Raw genomic sequence first — 23,338 nt, 5'->3', positions numbered from 1 at the left:
GTTTTGAGGAGACACTTACTTTGGGATTTGAGGGATGAAGAGGAGTTTGCCAAATAAAGAACTGGGAAAGAGCACTCCAGGCAGAAATATGCAAAGGCACAGAGGGGTCTGGCATTACACCTGCCAACTAAGCCCATTTCTGTATTCCTGTTTATTTCTTCTCAGTTATTAATGATAGCTCTTTAAGTAATGATTTAACTATTTTTAATTGACAGTTACTTAAGGTCAGCAGATTGAGATATGTCAGCAATGGTTTTCCTGATATAATTGCAAATAATTTTCCACTTGGACCAAAATAAGAACATTTTGTCTGATGATAAAGTATTACATATTTTAAAAACAATTGAGTTAGAATATTTTGGCATCTTAAAAAGAAAGTAATACAGAAAGGAAAAAAAAAAAAACTATTGTGTCAGAGAGGTGTTTGTCTTTTCTATTCTGAAGTTAAACAAAGCCCAGTGAGAACTGACTTGGTTCATATCTTAGGGCCCATAAACTCACACTGGGGAGCACTAAGTTGGTGGTCTGGCCATGTCAGCCTTACAGTATGTCACCTTCTATTAACTATTCCTAATATGACGGTCACTCTGGATCTGTGAAGCTGGATTGTTCTTTTCTTAAAATGGCTTTGGAATCATAAGAAATATTTCAGATTAGAGAGAGATTTTCATGATGATCTCCTTTTTGGGCTCCTTTAGAGACATCAGAGTCCATTAAAAATTTTCCAGAGAAAGTTAAATCCTTTGAGAAATCTGAAATTTCTTTCACTGAAAGAATAAACTTAGGTTCGAGATACCTGAGAGTGTAAATTCCCATGCCCACTGCCTTTCCACGGAGCTGAGTATCTTCTAAGATTATGTGTCTTCAACCCCAAACAACAGTAGAGTCAGTGATTTCTTTAGTAATACTGCCTAAATTAAGATAGTCGTATTTCCTCAAAGAATTCAGCTCTATTAAGGCAATCAGATGGTTTAGTCTTCTGATAATCTTTTTTATTGAGATATAATTGATATTATATTAGTCTTAGTGTACAAAATAATGATTTTATATTTGTGTATATTGTAAAATGATCACTGTGGTAAGTCTAGTTAATATTCATTACCACACGTGGTTACAGATCTTTTTTGCTTGTGATGAGAACTTTTAAGACTGACTCTCTTAGCAACTTTCAAATATACTATACAGTATTATTTATTACAGTCACCATGCTGTGTATCACATCTCTATGACTTATTTTGTAACTGGAACTTTGTCTCTTTTAACCACCTTAACCCATTTCACCCACCCTCAACCCCCGCCTTTGGCAACCACCAATCTGTTCTCTGAATCTATGAGTTTTTTTGTTTGTCTTTTTAGATTCCACATGTAAGTGAGATCATGTGCTATTTGTCTTTTCCTGACTTATTTCACTTAGCATAATGCTATCAAGATCCATCTGTATTGTTGTAAATAGCAGGATTTCTCTCTTTTTTCATATATATATATTTATATGTATCTCCATTTATCTATCTGTGGACACTTGGATTTTTTCCATGTCTTGACTATTTAAAATAATGCTGCAATGAAAATGGGGATCCAGATGTCTTTTCAGGATAGTGATTTCACTTCTTTTGGAGAAATACCCGGAAGTGGGATTGCTGGTTCATATGGTAGTTCTATTTTTAAGTTTTTAAAGGAGCTTCCATACTATTTTCCATAGTGGCTGCACCAATTTAAATTCCCACCAACAGTGTATTAGGGTTCACTTTTCACCACAACCTCGCCAACACTTGTTATTTGATGTCTTTTCGGTAACAGCCATCCTGACAGATGTGAGGTGATGTCTCACTGTGCTTTTGATTTGCATTTCCCTGATGATTAATGTTGTTGATTACCTATTCATATGTCTGCTGGCCATCTGTTTACCTTCTTCAGAAAGATGTCTGTTCAGATCCTCTGCGCATTTTTAAATTGGATTGTTTGGTTTATGTGCTGTAGATTTGTATGAGTTCTTTATATTTTCTGGGTGTTAATGCCTTGTCACGTATATGATTTGCAAATACTTTCTCCCATTCGTTAGGTTGCCTTTTCATTTTGTTGATAGTTACTTTTGCTGTACAGAAGCTTTTTAGTTTGACATAGCCTCCCCTTGTTTATTTTTGCTTTTGTTGTCTTTGCTTTTGATGTCAAATACAGTATGATTTGGGGTGGGGGGCAAATTTGTTTTTTTTTAATTAGCTAGGCAGTACTCTAAGATAGACTAAACCTCCTAGCAACACTTCCCCTTCATCTCATTAACTCTGACTCCTCATTCAAATCTCAGCTCAGAAGACTCTTCCTCAGGAAAATCTTCTTTGGCCTTTTTAAACAGATCAAGTTATCCATACTTTATGCTCTCAGACTACCGCATAGCTGTGTTTTAATAGTTTCCGTCATGATTATCATTCTGCATGTATTGTGTGTGATGATTTGGGTAACATCTGCTTCCACCACTAGACTCTAAGTCCCCTGAGGGTGGACCCACGTGTGCTTGAACTCACCATTGGATTTTACTCCTAGCACAGCGCCTGGCTCATAGCAGGTCTGCAATCATTATTAGCTGAATGATTAAATAATTTGTTTGTCTTTGTAAATAAGTTACTTCTGCGTTCCACTTCACACTGTGCTTGGAATATAAGAATGAATGCAAAATTGCTCAGCTTGTGTGTGGGTTCATCTACAAATAAGGATTTGAAAATAATTTCACTGCAATTATAGAGAAGCTCATCAAAGAAGTCTTAAGCCAGCACACACTGGGCTCTGCGTGGGTGAAGGTTGCATCCATTCTGAAATGGCCTAACTGTTGCCTCTGGACATACTGAGGTCATTTGCAGCTTGACCACAGTGAACACATAAAGATGGGATGGAACCAGTCCCCCCGTCACTCCTTACTTAAAAACTAGGCACAATGTTCTCCTGACATTTTCAAGTTTCAAAGCATGTGTGACTGCTGAAAGAGTTGTTGTTTTGCCATTTATTTTAAAAGATGCCCATATGCTTTTAGGGGAAATGTACACATGACCACATTTTAAAAATAGAGCACATATATAACACAAGACTCAATAGTTGTATTTTTTAAACCTTTGCCTAAACATATGTTTGCGATTATTAGTTAAAGGTAAAAAAAAAAAAGAAAAGAAAAGAAAAAGAAAAAGAAAATCAAGCCTCAAAGAAAGGTCATATCAACAACCAGGCTTTTGAAAGGCAGGATGGATGGTGAGGACATTGTAGACATAAGCCCCTTCAAATGTCACTACAGTTATCATTTTATTTTGTCAAAAACAGTAGTTGAAGTAGTTTGGGAGTGGAATAGATCTTTTGATATTAGATCTAACTAGAACTCTTGAAGTCCAACCTGGTTGAGTTTGGATTGGAATTTTTTGTAACTTGAACATTGAAAAGGCAGGATCAGAGATACAAATACATTTGCCCATGTAATTGATGAAGACTTGTGATTTTGTTAAGCCTGACTTGGGTTAAGCACAAACGTTTTGTTAGACGTATTTAGAACTCAGCTACTTATTAGCTAAGTGACCTTGGCAAGATTCATAACCTCAGCTATAAAGCGGGGATATCTTGCATGATTGTTTTGAGAATAAATGAGATGTGTGTGTCGTGCCTGGTACAACACAGGGCCAGGCAACAGCAGGCTTTCACTGTTGGCTCTCTCCGCTGCCCTCCACACCAACCCTCCCCTCCCAGCATGTACACGTATACTTATCTGGTTCTGTCAGCTAGTACAGTGATTCTGTTCTCTTTTCTTCATTGAAATGCTAGCTAGAAAAGGAGATATTTTAGCTATCACTTAACGAATATTTACTGAAGTCCTACAATTTGCCAGTCCTGGTTGTTTGAAATGTATCAGTGAACTCAAGGCACAAAACCCCTACCCTTATGCATATTACATTCTAAGGAATATATAGAGATTACTCATAAAATTTTTCCTGCTACAGTTGCCTCACAGTTGTTTCTTTCTGTGATTGGGGTGAATCATAATTATTGACAGTGGGAATTATGCTTTAATTAAGATTCTTTAATATTAATAGTTCAGTATCTTTGTCTCTCCCTCACCGTCTCTCCCCCACTTGACTCCCTCCTTCCCCTTCTCCTTCCCTTTCCTTCTCTCTTCCCCTCCATTACTTCCCCTCCCTCTCCCTCACTCCCTAACCCTGTATATTTCAGTACATATGAGCTGTGAAAACATCTTTACCCATACTACATTTTTTTTCCTTAGCTTCATTCGATTCCAGCTGAATTCAGTCCCCTTCATGGGAAGCATGTCTTAGCCTCCTCAAGGATGACAGGAGGGTCATTTGGGGGCAGTGGGCTTCACCACAGATCCCTCCACCAGCAGGCACCTGGTTGAATTACCTACCTCTCTGCTTCTCTTCCTTGTTAGATTGTTGGCTGCGATCACCAGCTGGGAAGCACCATCAAGGAAGATAACTGTGGAGTCTGCAACGGAGATGGGTCCACCTGCAGGCTGGTCCGAGGGCAGTATAAATCCCAGCTCTCCGCAGCTAAACGTAAGCCACTCCAGGGATGGGGCAATCCATGGGCTTTCTGACCTGTTATACTCCCCTGGCTTAGCTCCCTGAAGCAACTAGGGGATAACACCCCCATCAAACAATGTGGAAAGATTTATGTTCCTGCTTTATGAATTCGTTTAGGTGGGACAAGTCAGGTCACCTATTGCAACCCCAGGGAGGAAACTTTTTCTTTAGGGAGCACATTAGGTATGAACTAGATGTGGATCCAGATACACTTGATGTACAAGCGTGAGCTTTGCTGGCCAACATGAAGACAGAGTGCATTCTGGTCCCTGACTGATCTGTAGACTGACGTGCCTGGTGGAATAGAGCAGAGAGAGAGGGAGGATCAGAACAAATTCTCTCCTACCGCTGTGAAATCACAGGGTCTTCATTTACAAAGTGATATTTGATCAGTACTGATCACAGGTTTCTCCAGAATTAATACAGGACAGTGATGATGTGAAGCCATTTATTGACCGTTGTGTCCTAGTCTCTCTGCATCAGTGCAATGAATGTGTGCTTACTGTACATGTACGTGCTGGGAACTTTACGTAATCATCCCATTTAATCCTCACAACAACCTTATAGCAAGGTACTGTTTATCCCCATGTTATGAATGAGATAACTGAGGCTTAGACAGATTATATGACTTGCTCAGAGTTACACAGCTATAAAGTATCAGAGCCAAGATGTAAGCCCAGAGTCTGATTCCAGAGCCTAAGCACTTATATCTTCCTCTGGATTGTCCAACAACCCTGCTGACTGTTTCCATGGCGGGACATTTGTAAAGCAGTTAGCTGGATGGAGGCAAGATACCTCAAGTATCTCCCCAACTGGGTCCTGCTAGGGTAGATGGTATATGTTCTCATGATACCCAAGCCAAAAACAAAGTCACCCAGCAGTCCAGATCATTTTACCATACACTCTCCTCTGTGACAATCACTGTTCTAATCTACAGCAGATAGAGATAGAAACAGAGCAAACCCTGTACTCATGAGGTTTGTTGTTTTTTTTTTTTTAATAATTTGACCTTGCTTGACATATTGTCTCAATTTTGCCGTTATCCAGAGTCCTCCAATAGATCTTCAGTTGAGTACCTCTTCACACATGTCTCCCCTGGTTCGGGAAGTGAGAATGAGTATCTTTACTGAATGTGGTTTTTGTTCTCTTTACTTGTTGACTAGCTGGAGGAAAACATTTGACATATGGGGGAGTTGTGGCTTTGTAGGTCAAGAAAAAAAAGTAGTGTGCACTGGAAGACTATTCCGAGAAGTCAGGAAAAGGTAGCTTGCCAAAAGGAACTAGGCTCTGGGGAAGAAGGGGAGTAGGAAGAAAGACTAGGAACTTTTAAACACATGAAACTTTGGAGGTGCCAGCTTACAGAACTCTGTCCATTCTAACACCCCGTCAAGCAGTGAAAAATGTGATTCTGGGGGAAAAAAAGACTCTAGCAGATAGAATGATGAATCCTGAGGTAAATTAGACATTGATATAGTACATTCAGGTGAGATTTTTTTGCTGTGGTTGTGTATTGGTAACTTCTTCTAGAAGATGAAAAATTAAAGAATTTAGAAGATGGAAACCAGGGAAGGATAGAGGCTTAATTCTTTTATAAGTCTCTGAAGTCACGGCGAGATATTTGGGGGAAAAAGTTCATTTAAAAGGTCACTTTTATGGAACTCTTTAAGAAATTCTAGAAGAGCTGAAGCCTTTATTGGTGTCACATAGTTGAATCAGCGCTCGCTGTGTAGGAATCTAGTCATGTCTGTTAGGCACAAATGCATTTGTGCCGTGGCCAGTGTACAGTGACTTCTGAGGGCATGCTTTCATGGTGGGAATCCTTCCTTTACTTCCCCTCGCATCCCCCACCTTCCTGTCCTCATAGGAAAGCCTGAACATTCCGCTCACATATTCTTCTTACTGTCCTAGTAAGGGGTGACTGGGGCCTGAATCACTGGAACCAAGGAACAAACTAGAGCAAACTGAGAGCCCTAAGTCATCTCCAGGTCTGAAAACAGACACCTCAGTGAAAAGCGCTCTTGGGGTGGGGTGGGGGGTATAGCTCAGTGATAGAGCACGTGCTTAGCACACACAAGGTTCTGGGTTTAACCCCTAGTAGCTCCTTTTTTTTTTTTTTTTTTTTTTTTCAAAGTGTTCTATTCAAGGCTGGCTGGGGGTAAATGATATAATACACAACCTGATGATGGTCCATAATGACAAAACGCAATTGATACCTTAGTGCTGACAATGCCTCCTGACAAAATGGTTGATGTCAGAAAAGCCCAGCAGATCATGCACCTCACCGCAATCTATAGCAGATGCTGAACAGACAGCCTCATTTATGTTTTCTGCACTCCCAGAAGAACCTTTTACCCAAAGTTACAGACTGTGAAGGTACCCACAGGCAGGGGAGAGCAGGCTGCTCCACAGGGCCCAGTATCCCCTCCAGGTGAGCAGCTTTCCACCCGGGAAGGCCTGGAGGAGTTCTGCCAGGTCCCTCCCCTGCGCTTAGCCAAAACGATCTCTTCAAACCCCTTGCCAGCCGCGTGCTCTTTTCAAACCCCTTGCACTCCGATTCCCCACATTGAACTCATTTTCTTCTGAACTTATATCCAAGTTTTTTCCTTATGTTATCAAGCCTCAGGGGAACAAAGAAAAGATAGGAGAGCAGAGAAAGACCATGGTGGAAAGTGCCAGAAAGAACAGGAGAAGTAGGAGGAACTTAGCACATGGCTGCCATTTGCTGGCAAATAAAAAAGTAACCATCTTTGTATTAAAAGATATTATTGCCTGATACAAAGACAGACAACAGAAATACAGAGCTGGATCAAGGCACTGTTTTCCCCTTTTAAAGAAAATGGTGGTCCATTGATCACGTTTGGCCTTTTCATTCTTCGTGGTAGCTTTTTCCCTACTTCTCCAACCCAACCAAAAAAAGAATCAAATTTAGCTAACATTAGCCTACTTTGATTCTTGAAATTAAAGGCTCATTTTCTCAAATAGTATTGCCTTGTACCACATTTTGTGTTTTCCAATTATACTCAGAATATGCTTAGACCCAGAGCTGGCCTATTTGCCATCAATTTGATGTCTGCAACTTTGCAAACCTCCCCAGTGTGTCTGCATGTTGGAAAATACCTGGCTATCCTAAAGCGCACTCTCTCTCTCCCTTGAGTGGCAAGAACTAGATAAATTAATTTATATCAGGAGAAAGTGAAGCTCCTAGTAGCTCGCTTTCCTTCTCAGACTGTGCTTACGCTGGTTTATAATGGCTATAGGTTAACGTACTCCTGGACTATCATTCTGGCTCAAAGACTTTTGAGATAAACGATATTTATGATAAGATACAGCTCTATATATTATAAAGTGAAAACTACGTATGATTTTTTTAAAGAAAGCACAAAACTTTACAGAAATTTCCACCTTGCACCTGATTTCAGGCTATGCTTACAAGCCACTCATTCATTCATCTAGCAGCAATTCACTCATACATTTATTTGACAACAACTATTTCTTGGGTACCTGCTCTGTACTGAGGAACTGTTTTAGGTGCTGGAAACACAGGAAAGAGCAAAACAGACAAAAATCCATTTTTCTCTACAATGAAGTATCACCTCACATCCGTCAGAAGGGCCATCATTGAAAAGTCCACAATGATAAATGCTGGAGAGGGTGTGGAGAAAAGGGAAGCCTCCTACACTATTAGTGGGAGTGTAGTTTGATGCAGCCATTATGGAAAACAGTATGGAGATTCCTCCAAAGACTAAAAATAGACTTACCATATGATCCAGCAATCCCACTCTTGAGCATATAGCCAGAGGAAGCTCTAATTTAAAAAGATAGATGCACCCCAATGTTCATAGTAGTACTGTATACAATAGCCAAGACATGGAAACAACCTAAATGTCCACCAACAGATGATTGGATAAAGAAGACATGAGTTACAGATATAAGTATAGATATATACATAGATATAGAGATAGTGGATACTACTCAGCCATAAAAACAATAGAATAATGGCCATTTGCAGCAACATGGATGTCCCTGGAGAATGTCATTCTAAGTGAAGTAAGCCAGAAAGAGAAAGAAAAATACCATATGATAACACTTATATGTGGACTCTAAAAAGAAAAGACACAAATGAACTTATTTACAAAACAGAAACAGACTCACAGACATAGGAAACAAACTTATGGTTACCAGAGGGGAAAAGGGATGGGAAGGAATAAGTTGGGTACTCGAGATTTGCAGATACTGACTACTATATATAAAAAAGATATAAATAATAAGTTTCTCCTGTACAGCAGAGGGAACTATATTCAATATTGTATAGTAACCTATAATGAAAAAGAATATGAAAACAAATATATGTATGTTCATGTATGACTGAAGCATTATGCTGTACACCAGAAATTGATGCAGCATTATAAACTGACTATACTTCAATTAAAAAATTTAGTTTTCTGAGGAGGCCTACATACTAGTGTGAGGGACAGACAGATAAAGGAACTAAACAAATAACTAAAGAAAATGCATATGTGTCCTATGGCAATAGGAGTCATGGAAAAAAAATGAAATAAAGAAGGCAAAGAACCAGAGATACAGATGGGCTGCCAGGCAAAGGTGTTGGAAGGGATTGCAGTTAAAAAGGTTAGTAAGACTCACTGATAAGATGACTCTTGAGCAAGGATCTGAGGGACGTACAGGTAGGGTACCACATGTAAGTCAGGAAGAAGAAAATTCCAGGCATAGAGAAAGCAAGAGCAAAGGCCCTGAGGTAGATGCATTCTTCACATATTTCTTGAAGTGCCAAGAAGCTGATGTGATTGAAGTAAGGTCAGTTTACAGAAGGCTAAAGGAAATGATGACAGCAGGAAGACTGTAAGATACAGGATGAAGAATGGCAAATACTACAGGATTTTATATGGACTTTGGCTGTTGGTCTAAATGAGAAGAGAAGTCAAAGGGTGATTCTGAGCAGAAGAATAACTTACATTTGATTTATTTTTCAAAAGTATCATTCTGTCTTCTCTGTTGAGAATAGTCTATAGTGGGTCTTACTGTGGAGGTGAGAAAAGCAGGCCGTAAGATGGGCCATGGATGGCTTGGACCATGGTCATATATCTGATTCTTGAAATTTAAAGAAGCCTTGTGGTTACACTGGGGCTACCCAGATAATCTAGGATAATCTTTTTAAGATCAGCTGATTAGCAATCTTAATTTCATCAGTGACCTTAATTCCCCCTTTATATGTAACATAACACATTCACAGGTTCTGAGCATTAGGACATGGACATCTTTTGCAGGGGGTGGGGTGAGGAGTTATTCTGTTGGTCACATGTTTGTTTATTTCCTCTTTGATGTAGTGTTAATTCAAGTCATTTGCCAGTTTTTAAAACAGTGTATTTGGTTTCCTACTGTTGAGTTTTTTTTGTTTTGGGTTTTTTTTTTTTTTTTAACTTTTTTTGAAATTAAAGTATAGTCAGTTTACAATGTTGTGTCAATTTCTGGTGCACAGCACAATGCTTCAGTCATACATATATTCGTTTTCCTATTCTTTTTCACTGTAAGCTACTGCAAGATATTGAATATAGTTCCCTGTGCTATACAGTATAAACTTGTTTACCTATTTTATATATACCAGTTAGTATCTGCAAATCTTGAACTCCCAATTTATCCCTTCCCACCTCTTCCCTCCTGCTAACCATAAGTTTGTTTTCTATGTCCGTTGAGTCTGCTTCTGCTTTATAAAGAAGTTCATTTGTCTTTTTTTTTCTTTTCAGATTCCACATATGAGTGGTATCATATGGTATTTTTCTTTCTCTTTCTGGCTTACTTCACTTAGAATGACATTCTCCAGGGACATCCATGTTGCTGCAAATGGTGTTATTTTATTTTTTATGACCGAATTATTTTTATGACCGAATAGTATTCCATTGTATAAATATACCACAACTTCTTTATCCAGTCATGTGTCAATGGACATTTAGGTTGTTTCTATGTCTTGGCTATTGTAAATAGTGCTGCTATGAACATTGGGATACAGGTGTCTTTTTGAATTAAGGTTCTCTCTAGATATATGCCCAGGAGTGGGATTGCTGGATCATATGGTAAGTCTATTTTTAGTCTTTTGATCAATCTCCATACTGTTTTCCACAATGTCTGCACCAAACTGCATTCCCACCAACCTACTATTGAGTTTTGAGAGTTCTTTAAATATTCTGAATACAAGTCCTTCATTGAATATGTGATTTGAAAATACTTTCTCTCAGTAGGTAATTTCTTTTTTCAAAATTGCTTAACATTATCTTTCACAAAGCAAAAGATTTAATTTTGATGAAGACCAACTTACTGTTTTTTTTTCTTTCTGTGGAGAATGCATTTAATATCATGTCTAAAAACTCCTTGCCTAATCCCAGGTCAGAAAGTCTTCTCCTCTGTCTTCTAAAAGTGTTATAGTTTTATATTTTACCTTTGGATCTATAACCTATTTTCAGTTTATTTTTATATAAGGTGTAAGGTTTACATCTAGGTTGAATTTCTTTTTATATAAGGATGTCCAATTCTTCCAGCCATTTGTTAAAAAGATGATCTTTTCTCCCTTGAATTGCCTTTAAAACTACCAAAAATTCATTGTCTGTTTCTATGTGGGTCTTTTTCTGGGCTCTTTATTCTGATTTACGTGTCGATTCCTTCACCAATTCCACGCTGTCTTGGTTACTATAGTTTTAAAGTAAGTCTTAAAATCAGGTAGTAAGATTTCTCTAACTTTATTCTTCTTTTCAACCTCATTTTGGCTACTCTGTACTAATTCCTTTAACTTTTCATATAAATTTTACAATATGTTTGTCCATATATTCAAAAAATCTTGCTGAAATTTTTATTATAATTGTGTTAGTTCTATGGATTGTTTGGGAAGGAATTGACATCTTTACTATAAGATATTAACCTATGAGCATTTCATGTCTATCAATTTATTTAGGTCTTCTTTGATTCTTCATCAATCTTTATTAGTTTTCAGTATATATTTTAGTTAGTTTTATACCACTTTCACTATTTTACAACTACTGCAAATATTTGTATTTTGTATTTCAATTTCAGTTATGTATTACTAATTTATTTTTTGGCCATATATTTTGCAAACTTGCTAAACTCACTTACTAGTTCTGAGGGTTTTTGAATTTTCTACGTAAACATTTTATTTACAGATGAGGATGGCTTTACTTCTTCCTTTTCAGTTTGTAAACCACTTATTTATTTACAACCTTACTGTACTGACAAGGATGTCCAATACAATGTTGAGCAGAAGTTCCAAGAGTGGATATTCTTACCTTACTGCCAGTGTTAAGAGGGAAAGTACTCAATTTCTCACTGTTGAGTATGATATTAGCTGTAGGTTTTTTTAGTAGACGCTCTATCATTTTGAGGAAGTTCTTTTCTATTACTGATTTGCTGAGCATTATTATCAATGAATGAATGTTGAATTTTGTCAAATCCTTTTCTGCTTCAGTTGATATGATCATGTGAAAAATTCCTTAGACTTTTATTGTGATGGATAACAATAATTGATTTTCAAATAAAGAACCAGCCTTGCAATCCTGGAATAAATTCCACTGAATCGTAATGTATTACTCTTTATTTAGATTACTGGATTTGATTTGCCAGTGAATTGTTTGTGGGCTTTTTACATCTATGTTCATGAAAGATAGTTGTCTATAGTGTCCTTTTTTATACCATCTTTGTCTGGTTTTGATAATTAGTATGATGCTGGCCTCATACAGTGAGTTGGAAAGTGTGATTCCTTCCCTTCTGTTAGAGGAGGGATTGGCTTGAACATAGATACAGTACATCTGAAGAGAAGTTACAGGATTGATGTTACTTCTTTTTTAAAGTCTAGGTAGTATTCACCAGTGAACTTTTCTGGGCCTGGAGATTTCTTTGCTTATCTTATATTTAACCTTTTCAACATACGGAATACAGTTAGAGTAACTATTTTAATGTCTGTTCTGTGTTTTGATTGATTGATTTTTTTTTTTCTTTTCAATATGGATTGTGTTTTGGGAGTTTCTTTGCAGGCCTGGTAATTTGTTACCTGATTCCAGACATTACAAATTTTAACTTCTTGGATATTAGATATTTTTGTATTCTTATAAATATTCTTGGGTTTTGTTCTAGAGGCAGTCAGGTTACTTGAAATCAGTTTGATCCTTTGGGGTCTGAAAATTTGGGAGGCAAGACCAAAGCCATGTTGGATTAGTGGTAATTGTGCCCCACTACTGAAGCAAGACTTTTATGAGTCCTTGATATCCCATGAATTATTTCCAGTCTGGTGGCTGAAATAAGATACCATTCCCAGCCCTTTATGTATGGGTTCTATTCTGTGTGGCCCAATTTGTGTGGTTTTCCTCGCCTCAGGGAGTTTTGCCACATGCATGTACTGATCAGGATGCTCATGCTGCCATTAGTTTGGACACCTAAAGGGAATCCTCTTAAGTCTCCAAGATTGTCTCTGTGTCCCTCCCTCTCCAGATACAGAGAAGTAATCTGGTAATCTGTCCTTCAAACTCTAGCCACCTTGATCTCTTTAGACTCTTAGCTTTATCTCCTCAACTCAGGGAATCCACTGGGTTCTACCCAAGTACTCACTTTCTGAGCTGTGGCATGGAAAGTCTTCCAAGGCAGAAGGCTGGGGCAGTATTAGGGTTCAATTCATGGTTCCTGAATCTCAGGAATCACTGGCCTCCTTTGTCCCATCCAGTGTTATGAAAGCCATTGTGTCATATCACTTTTTCTGACTTTTTGATTGTTTTGGGCAGGATATTAAAGCTGTGTACTGTTGCTTCATCTAGACAGGAAGCAGAAGTCTTGATGCTCGGTTCATAATTCAGGTTTGCAAATATATAAGTTAGCCTACTCTTGGCTCCCGCTTTGGGAATGTCGTTAAGCATGACTGATTTCTTATCGCCCTTCAACACCCTCCACCATTCGATTCTTAGAGTGTGCTCCACTGTTGTCTTGGAATCTTCTTCCAAGCTGCTGACATTCATTTTGCAAGTTTGGCGTATTGACTGTTTTGATGGTGGCACCTGTGCAGGCAGTGATAACTGTAACAGGATTATTCCCTCTGCCTGCGAGAGAGACTATAAACACTATTGATTGTGAAGTGTATTCTGATTTCATATACATTAAAATTTGAAAGGTTGTTCCTCTTAGAATCAGTTAAATATGATATTTTAACTCTAGTGACAGTAGGACTTTCTAACTGACTAGAAGTAAAGTTTTTGGCCTAAGCACCTGTAAGGGTGAGGGGAGGATGCACCTTGGCTGGCCTGTCCAGTGTGTATCCTCCATGTGCAACTGCTGATAAACTGGGGGTCAGGGGGAAAAGGGGGATTTGAAGGGCTCATATTCTTGGTTTCACTTTAGTTTATTGGATATATTTTAAGAATAATAAAGTTGTCATAAAAAATACACCATTAAAACCTCCTCAAGGTTGGCAGAATTTTTTTTTTTGAAGTATAGTTGATTTACAATTTTGTGTTAGTTTCTGGCGTACAACATAGTGATTCAGTTATTCATTTATATTTTTTTCAGATTCTTTTTCATTATGGTTTATTATAAGATATTTAATATAGTTCCCTGTGCAATACAGTAAATCCTTGTTGTTGATTTTATATATGGTAGTTTGTACCTGCTAACCCCAAATTCCTAATTTATCCCCCCCACCTTTCTCCAGTGGTAACCATAAGTTTGTTTTCTGCATCTGTGAGTCTGTTTCCATTTTGTGAATAAGTTCATTTCTATCATTTTTTCAGATTCTGCATATAAGTGATACCATAGGATATTTATCTTTCTCTGTCTGACTTACTTCACTTAGTATAATCTCTAAGTCCATCCATGTTGCTGCAAATGACATTATTTCATTCTTACTGGTGAGTAGTATTCCATCTTATATATACAGATAGAGACAGAGACCAGATATATATATATATATATCTATATCTATCTATATATATATAGATAGATATAGATATATATGGATGATACGTATGTATATATGTATATATATACCGTATATATACACCACATCTTCTGTATCCATTCATCCATTGATGGAAATTTAGGTTGTTTTCATGAGAAGACTATTTGTATATATAGCCAACTGTATTAACAGTAGCTCTTTCATTTAAAAATAATAATAAGATTAAGTATCAGCCTCATAGACTTAGAGAGGAATCTTTAAAATCATGAACTTATCAACAGGTCTAAAACTAAGACAAACTCAGATGTGAGACTAGAAAATCCTGTCCTTTCAAAAATTATTATTGTCACCTTTCTCTGGTACAACAGCAAATCACACCAATCAATCCACATATGATGAAACTAAAAACAAATCTAAAATATTCTGTAGAAAGATGTGGACTAGATATACAGCTGTAGATTTTTGAGGGCATAGTTTAGGTACAAACCCTGAGAACAGTTTCCTTGAGAAAAGGCACTGGCAAGCCCTCTGTGTGAAGTGACAGAACTGATGATTCCCATGGAAAGTGTTTCCATTGAACTGAGAAAGAGGTTATGTAATTTCTGAAGCAGGTCTTTCAGAATGGTTGATTAATAACCTAGAAATATGTTCTGAAGATTGGCATCATGGTTCTATCAACAGAGCCAGAGTAGATTAGAGCAGATACATTTGATCACAGAGCAGCATACCTTCGTGGGAAAGGGCACCCAGAGACATGCCCGGCGCGGTAAGAGGGGATGTAGCCACCTGCATGGCCGGCCATACTGACTGAATCAATCATTGAGGAGACAGGTGAAGAAATTAAACTTCTCACCCATCCTCTGATGTCTTAAACACCCCTCTGTGCACAATACTGTAGTACATGCCAAGTAGAAGGCACTTCCAACCCACCCCTAATCATTGAGAATTTATCATCAAATGAGACAATTAACAATACATAGACAACTCAAAGACTAGCTTTTTATCAGCATGCAGAAAATAAAATTAAAATATTTTCCTATCTTGCTTTCCTAAGAGCACCATATCTTAAAGTATTCTTAGATATATCAGCTGGCATCAATAGATGACATGTAAGAAGAGGTTTCCCTGGGTAAACAAACTGGGAACACACTAGGTTAAGTAGAGTGAAATGAGTTTCTTCAGCTCATGGATCTTAATAAATGAATTAACGTGCTTGGGAATTTCCATGACTGGGGTATGGTATGTGATACTTCCCCACATATTTTATCTTAGGTCCCTTTTTCAGGAACCATCTTGTGGGGCTTTGTCTTCTTGGTTACCCATTTTGTAGTACCAAGTATGAAGCCTGACACTAGGAGACACTCAGAAACGATCTGTGGGATAAAATAATGAACTTGCTGATTGCCTGACGGCCTGCCAGTCATTGGTTGGCGCTTTACAGAACCAGAGAATAGGCCATGGCTCTTCCACCGTCTGGTGCTGTGTGCTGCTGACTGTTCAGGTTTGCACCAGCTTGAGTTTTCCGTATCTGTCTTTGACTTGGCAAGTCCAGAGGGGCATCTGGAGACATTCCACTCTTGTCTGGGTTGTTCTCTCCAACCCACCCTGTTCCCTTGACAGCCTTCTAGTTCCTCCTCGTCTTCCTGAGAGAGTATTCAAAGGGACTGTGTCAGTCAAAAGCTAGCATTAATGCCCCAGTGTATGGAATGTGAGTGACTTCTCAGCAGAGCAAGAGGGAGGCTGCCTGAGCCGTGCGGGAGTCAGAAGACTGCCGCTGAGCATTGCAGGGCCAAACAGAAAGCTTTCCTTTTACTTGCACTTTACTTGACCTGTGGATAAACAGACTTTCTATTTCTAGAAATCCCATTGTTTTAACTGCTTTGAGTTTCTTTTGTGAACTTCAAACCCCATGTCTGTATGCAAGACATTTAAAGCTCTGTGGGCCCAGTCTGAAGACTTTTTGTTCCTTTTCTGTTTCCCTTATGTGTTTTGTTCTTATATGCAACACACTCTTAGCTATCCGAGATGCAGCCTTTTCCTTAACAATGTATGACCTTAAAAACAGCAAGCAGGTTGTAGTGTGAGTAGAGAATTCAATATTGTAGAAAACGTGGTAAATGTAACCTTTTAGGGAAGGAATTGAGAGCATATGATTCTTCTTTCTCATTCAGCTGGCTCTGTGCTGGGGGCCGTGAAGCATTTAAAAACATCATCAAAATGAACAGTATTTCAGTTTCTGTCCTTTAGGAGATTTGGAATGGAGAGAGAAAAATAATATTTACAAAATACTTGCTGTGTTCCAGACTGTGTATCTACGTATGGGATCCTTATCTACATTCATACCTATCTCTGCTCACACAGTATTAGGAGGAAAGTGTTGTTTTCCCTCTTTCACAAACAGAGAAACTAAAGATCAGAAAAGCTAGAGAATTTCTGAGATTCATTTATTGAAAGACAAAGACAGGATGATACTGTTAAGGTTCAGAGAAATTGGCTACCTTTTGGGATTCTTTTATTCAAACGAAATTCTTCTAGTGCTAAAATAGTAATGTACAATATTGGAAAGATATATGTGAAACAGAATCCCACAGAGCTTCTGAATATGCTGGTCAGTTTAAGAATACCTGCCTTCCTTTGTCTTCTGGAATGTCCTCCAGTTCTTTGACCTTGGGTTACTCATTATACTTCTTAGAGGCTTTATTTCTTCATTATAAAATTAGAATGGAAAGCATCCTCTTTGCCCATATTATAAGTTTGAGGTGAAGGAATAAATAGTGTAATTTAGGTGAAGGTGAAACTCTTCAGTGCCTTGGAAATATAAGGTATTATTGTCACAAATAGAGATCTAAGTTAGAATGCCTATGATGTGTCTGGGATGCGTGTAATAGACCTCTAATTTTTTAACAAATGTACCTTTGGGGACTGCTTCCAATGAAATTTGGTTCAATTTTCAAGGAAGATGAAAAGTAACCCATTTTTAAATGATCTGTAATTCAATTAAAAAGAATTTTTGAAATAGAGTGGGAGTGTGGGGGGAATGTTAATAATCATTTATGGACACTCACTATATGTAGTATTAGATGTCGATAGTGTGAAGGATGTTAAAGAAATGGAAAGCATGATTTCTGCTCTAGAAAGTTTAAAAAACATAAATATGTTTTATCAAATATTCTTACCTTTCCTACTCATCCAAGACAGTTACTTTACTAGACAGAAATCTAGCTTTTGATATAATAAAGTTCTCCTTTGGACATTAGAGTTTATTGGCTTTTTGTAATTCAACACAGTTGCTCCACTGTAAAGAAATTTCAGAATATAAGACCAGGTCTTAAAATCAGAAACTAAAACTCGCAAATCCATTTTTCAGTATATCAATATGTATTTTTAAACAGGCATGTTCCCCCATGAGTTAGTTGGTTACCAGCTTTTGGAACATGTTTAATTCTGAGGAAAGTGGAAATTTTGATTCACATATATTGGTGTTTACGTTTCAAACTTTTTAACAAATTATTATTTTTGGGGTGTATGTAAGCTAGTGCCCTTATATAGGGGACAATCAGTAATTTTGTATCAAATTACATGCTTTTAAGACTTTGCTTTGTTTCTCTCTAGTGGATGATACTGTGGTTGCTATTCCCTACGGAAGTAGACATATTCGCCTTGTCTTAAAAGGACCTGATCACTTGTGTAAGTCAACTCATTTGTTCTTCTTTGGATACTGGGAATTTTAGTCATTATTACATTTTTGTTGTTTCCAGAAGAGATTAAAATTCAGAAATACAAATCTTTCTCCTGTATCATAATAGGATACTTGGAGTACTTGTGTTTGTCTTCTAGTTGCCTGATGAGACAGCAAAACCTCTGTGGTAATTACTTCTAACCACCGTGATCCAGAAAAACACAGAATAGATGCTCCCAATAGGTTGTTCATGAGTTAAGCACATGGTTTTGTGAATATTACTTCTCATTCTCTTTCTTCTTCCTCTCTGATCAATCTCAATCTCTTCCTTGCCTCACCTCTTTTTTTCCTTCTTTCCAACCTTTCTTCCCTTTCCTTCGTTCTTTCTCTTTTAATTCTTACTCTCATTCCATTACTTCATCAATTCTGGGGAACATAGAAACACCAAACAATCTTAATCCCATGGCATTTAAAGAGAACCACATGGTGTAATTAAGCATCCCATGTATTGAAGATAATGTAGGGCCCTGATATCTTGAACATAACTATTAGGATTCAGGATTGAAGGATAATCATAACCCCAAAGATCAAATGGGAGCATGGCCCCACCAGAGTTTGTACAAGAATTGTCTTCAGTCATGCCAAGCCAGCAGTACACAGCCACATCTTTTTTTTTTTAATTGCCATTTAGTGCTGTTTAGATGTAGACCTGTAAATTACAAACAGAAAATTATAGGCTAAAACAAGGGAAGGGGTAAGAGAAGATATGCTAGTATGTTCTGCAAAATTCAGTTTCACTGAAAGACTTCCACTTCAGTTGATCCCTTGAGTATTTCTGATCTCCTCTGCTGTGATTGTCCCTAGTTCCTACAAAGACATCTGTCATCTTCTGCTCTCTCTTCCCTCCCACACACGTGCCTAAGAAGCCAATTTAGGTAGCAAGCATTATCTTTTGGCATTTGGATTATAAATGAAATCATTCCAGAAAGACAAACAAGAAGGAGACAAATTGGAGCCTGTAAAAGTTCAGATAGCCTACTATAGTCTTTCTAAAAATAAAAATAAACACCCTTCATAGGAAAGGTGGGATTTGAGAGGTCGTGTGAAGTAAAGGAATAAGTAAGGTATAGTTCAGGCAAAGTTAAAAGATGCTGATCAGTCACCTTATATGGATCCAAGTCCTTTTCTAACCCTGAGAAACTCCCAAAAATATATTGTTCACATGTCAAAGGATGATATATGTGTGTACACTGTTACCATTGAAATGATTTGTTTTTCCCCTTAAGAATTGGACAGAATTAACTGCTGGTGTAACAACTTCAGTCAAAAACAGTATTTTTCTGAGCAGCAACAGGCTAAAATAAAACATCCAGATCAAGACCATCACCAAGTGGGACTTACTCTTCATTGCAGAAGAAAGAACCCAAAGGAATAGATGTAGGAGGAGAATTCATTTTTATAAATGGATTAGCCTCCCAGATTTCCTAATTACGTGATCGCTAAGAAGCTGAAGCATTGGCCTTGTTTGGTTTAATTGTTCCAAGGATTTCATAGGTACAGCTGCAAGTGATATTCACAGGTGATGAAAAGCAAAATGGAATCTGCTTTTTCCCCCACAGACATACGTTGGTGACATGTGTATAGATAAGGAAGTTTCTCTTTTGTTTTTGTATTTGGAATATAATTCAGTAACATGAGTCTGTGAACCTGTTTCTCTTGAAACCCTTTTGCCCTTCACTCCCAGAAGAGCTGGTCCAGTATGGGGCCAGCCTTAAATATTTAGGGCCAAACCGGAGCAAGAGGCTTAGACCTCCAAGATTTTTCCAGATCTAAGTGAATTTATGTCCTGGAGATTTTTCCACAAATTAGTGCAAAGACACCCAAGGTAGCTGGAAGTGTGAAAGCTAAAGGAAGGAGATGCTTTCCTCTGATGACACCACTGTGGTTCTGCCACTCCAGCATCCCCTCCATGTGCCTTTGTTCTTCTGTGAGGTCCTCTCTGCTCTGGAGCAGGGAAGGAAGGCCAGACCTATGCCCAGAGAAGGGCTGCATGGCTTCATCTGAGGGGCATAGGGATTTAATAGGATATCGATATTTTCTGCCTGTTGCTATTCCTTCTAGTAGAGAATTTGGAGTGGATAACATCTAGAATAATTAAGTACAAATTCTTTAAGTACTTTAATACCTCCAGTGATCTTAAAGTTGTCTTTAACCCCAAAACTTCCATCTGCAAAATATGTAAGAGGGAAGTCTTTCTGATGGGATGTGGGGTAGGAGACCCAGAGCCCCACCCAGGGGCCCCAACTTTCTGCTCAGTAACCCCTGTCAAAACTTAGGGCCCTTGTGCAAGTGTTAGAAACCATTGTTAGACTTAGTGTATCCATCTTCCTTCCTGCAGTAGGCAGTTACTCTAAATCACCTCTAAATCTCATGAGAATTTAACCTGCTTTGAGATCCACATCATAATGACCCTCATCCCTGTCATGCTCTGATTTCCTAAAACAAAAAGTTCTTCTTGGGCTTTGTCATTGGCCAGGTTTAGATTGGAATGCTCTAGGGATCAAGAAGTTCTTCTCTCTGTCTTAAGTTCTTATGAAATATCATGTACACATACAAGACAAAATGCATTAAGAAAAAGGATTTTAAAAAACAGAGAAGTAAAGGAGATAGATAGTTCCCTGCCCTTAAGTCACTAGAGTTTCTTCATTGTGAGCATTAACACACATGCAATAAGTAGCCAGAAAGCACAAATAAATACAAGGTAATGCATGCAGTGAACGCTGAAGGAACTCAGAGATGCACTCTGGGTCTCACAGAGCAAAAGGAAAACTGCAGAGTATTCTAGAGCGAGGGCCATAAAGACTGAAATCAATGAGACATGTACGGGATATGGTTTAGTCAAAGGAATAGGACTGCAGTAAAGTCGGTTACCCAAATGAAGTCATCTGGGGAATCAAAGATGTTTTGACAGGGAGCCTTGAATTCTTGGCTAATGAGTTTTAAAATAATTTCATTTGCTGAGTAAATTCCTATGTGACCCAGGGGTGCCTGTATATTTTGTTCCTGTCACATACAGTGGTGTCAGCCGTGTAAGGAATGATGCTTCTCCCTTACGTAGCTCTAGACTCTGCCGCATGGGATGTGCTTGCCTGTGGTCTGTGGTAGCCCTGGGAACATATTCTCTCCTCTTCATGTGTTTGATTATGTAGATCTGGAAACCAAAACCCTCCAGGGGGCTAAAGGTGAAAACAGTCTCAGCTCTACAGGCATCTTTCTTGTGGACAATTCTAGTGTGGACTTCCAGAAATTTCCAGACAAAGAGATACTGAGAATGGCTGGACCACTTACAGCAGATTTCATTGTCAAGGTGAGCCCGTTTAGGTATCTTGTTTTCAAGTCCCATCCAAACCGGTGTTATAATCCCCTAAAGAGAGAGAGAGACTTCAGGTTTTGACATAGGTTCGAAAAGCTTGTTATCCAGGAAATGTTTAATTCAAGGGTGTTGAGCTACATCCTGGACTTTATAAGAATATGCAATAATTATAAGGTTCTAGGGAAATATATATATATATGTATTTGTGTGTGTGTAAGTTAATAAAAAAGACCACTGTATCATTAGTTGGGGGATACAAACTGTTTTTAAAACAAGTTAGGATATAGTCATTGAATCATGTAAGGAGTCCTCGGTCAAAGAGAAAGACAAATGAATAATCCACAGACTTGGTCATGCTTCCAACTGCAAGTTCTGTTTTCTCTTGTACTGGCCGCAAGACCAAGTTGTTTCCTTCTTCAGAGCTCCCCTGGTCTTCAAGGTAATAGAAAACACATTGCTGGAAGCAACATACACGTTCTGTAGGAAAAATGTACACACTGGAAGAATGTTTGGGAATCACAATAAAATAAAAACATTTTTTTTTCCTTCAGTAGGTCAGAAGGACCTGAAGGATTTCAGCTGTAAAGCTGTAAAACTTGTAATGTGTCCAGGACTTCATAAATTTTTCATCATGGGACCTGGAGCCAGAGGACATTTGATTTAAGCTAAGGCTTGATGACCCCATGGCAGCTGGAAGGAAGAATGTGTACAGGAAAATGGAATAGGCAGTGAGGTGGGTTGGGAGAAGGGGTCCAGAGTTCTGTCCTCTGTCTCCATCTGCATGGTAGCCCTTTTTAATCCAGTCCAGATGCCAACCACATGACCATGGACGGGAAGCCACAAACCATGAGAGATAGCTTACAATAGAAATGATGTTGTAGGTAACTAAATAGTTTCAGTTGAGCAAATAAATACAGTTAAAAAAAAAAGAAAAAGGGCAAGAGGTGTCTTAATTTGTTGAAGCCCTCAAAGTACTGTTGAATGATGCACTGAAACTAATTTCCCTAGTGGCCTTGCAAGAATTAATGCACATACTGAAAATACGGAGTTGAATTTAAGTAATACTGTCCACATCTGAACAGTTCACAGCATTGTCAAATGCATTTCATATGTCCAGCTGTCTTCTGCACATCACCACTTGGATGTCCCATAGGCACAATGAGCTCAAAATGTCCAAAATCGGACTTGTCTAGCCCTAGAAACCTACTTTATCTTCTTTACTTCTTATCTTGTGGGATAACACACCATTTACCCCACCGAGTCAGAAACCTGTGATTCACACCAGTTCACCTTCCCTTAGACACCCCTCGTTAGACATTAAACTTTGTAAGCTCTGCCTCCACACCGTCTCTCAAAACTGTTCTTTCTTCTCCATCGTTGCTGCCAGTGTCTTAGTTTAGGTCTTTGTACTTCTCACTTGAGTGAATGCCATGGACTGTGCATTAGTTTCGTGGCCTTGGACATTGTCCATGTTGCCTTCAGAGTGGATTTTCTAAAACTGTAGCTGCCCTGTACGTGATGCTGCATTGCCTCCCGCCTGCATGCAGTACTTTGGGGTTAAAATGCAAACCCATAGCATAGCATCTGTTACTCTGAGTAACCTGGATTCTGTCTACCTTTCCAGCCTCATCTTTGACTCTTTACCTCCTGTTTCAAGCAACTGAATTGCTCACAGGTCCCAGCCGCGTGCACTCGCGTAACTCTTTATCTTTGCATAATGCTGTGCCCTCTGTCACTGCTGCTCTTGTCTTTGC

General features: G+C 38.4%; 1 protein-coding gene across 4 annotated transcripts in view; it reads left to right on the top strand.

Annotated features, from left to right (window-relative positions):
- Positions 1-23,338, top strand: part of ADAMTSL1 (ADAMTS like 1) — a 373,405-nt gene that overhangs the window by 117,632 nt on the left and 232,435 nt on the right. For all 4 annotated transcript variants that reach the window (XM_064490187.1, XM_064490185.1, XM_064490186.1 and 1 more), the window contains exons 5-7: positions 4,418-4,544; positions 18,145-18,219; positions 21,421-21,578. In XM_064490187.1, the coding sequence (XP_064346257.1) occupies positions 4,418-4,544; positions 18,145-18,219; positions 21,421-21,578 (360 nt within the window). The remainder of the gene's footprint in view (positions 1-4,417; positions 4,545-18,144; positions 18,220-21,420; positions 21,579-23,338) is intronic.

Source organism: Camelus dromedarius, chromosome 10 (assembly GCF_036321535.1).
Source record: "Camelus dromedarius isolate mCamDro1 chromosome 10, mCamDro1.pat, whole genome shotgun sequence".
NCBI lineage: Eukaryota > Metazoa > Chordata > Mammalia > Artiodactyla > Camelidae > Camelus > Camelus dromedarius.
Note: the sequence above shows the minus strand (reverse complement) of the source record. Positions and strands in the feature narration are given on the sequence as shown.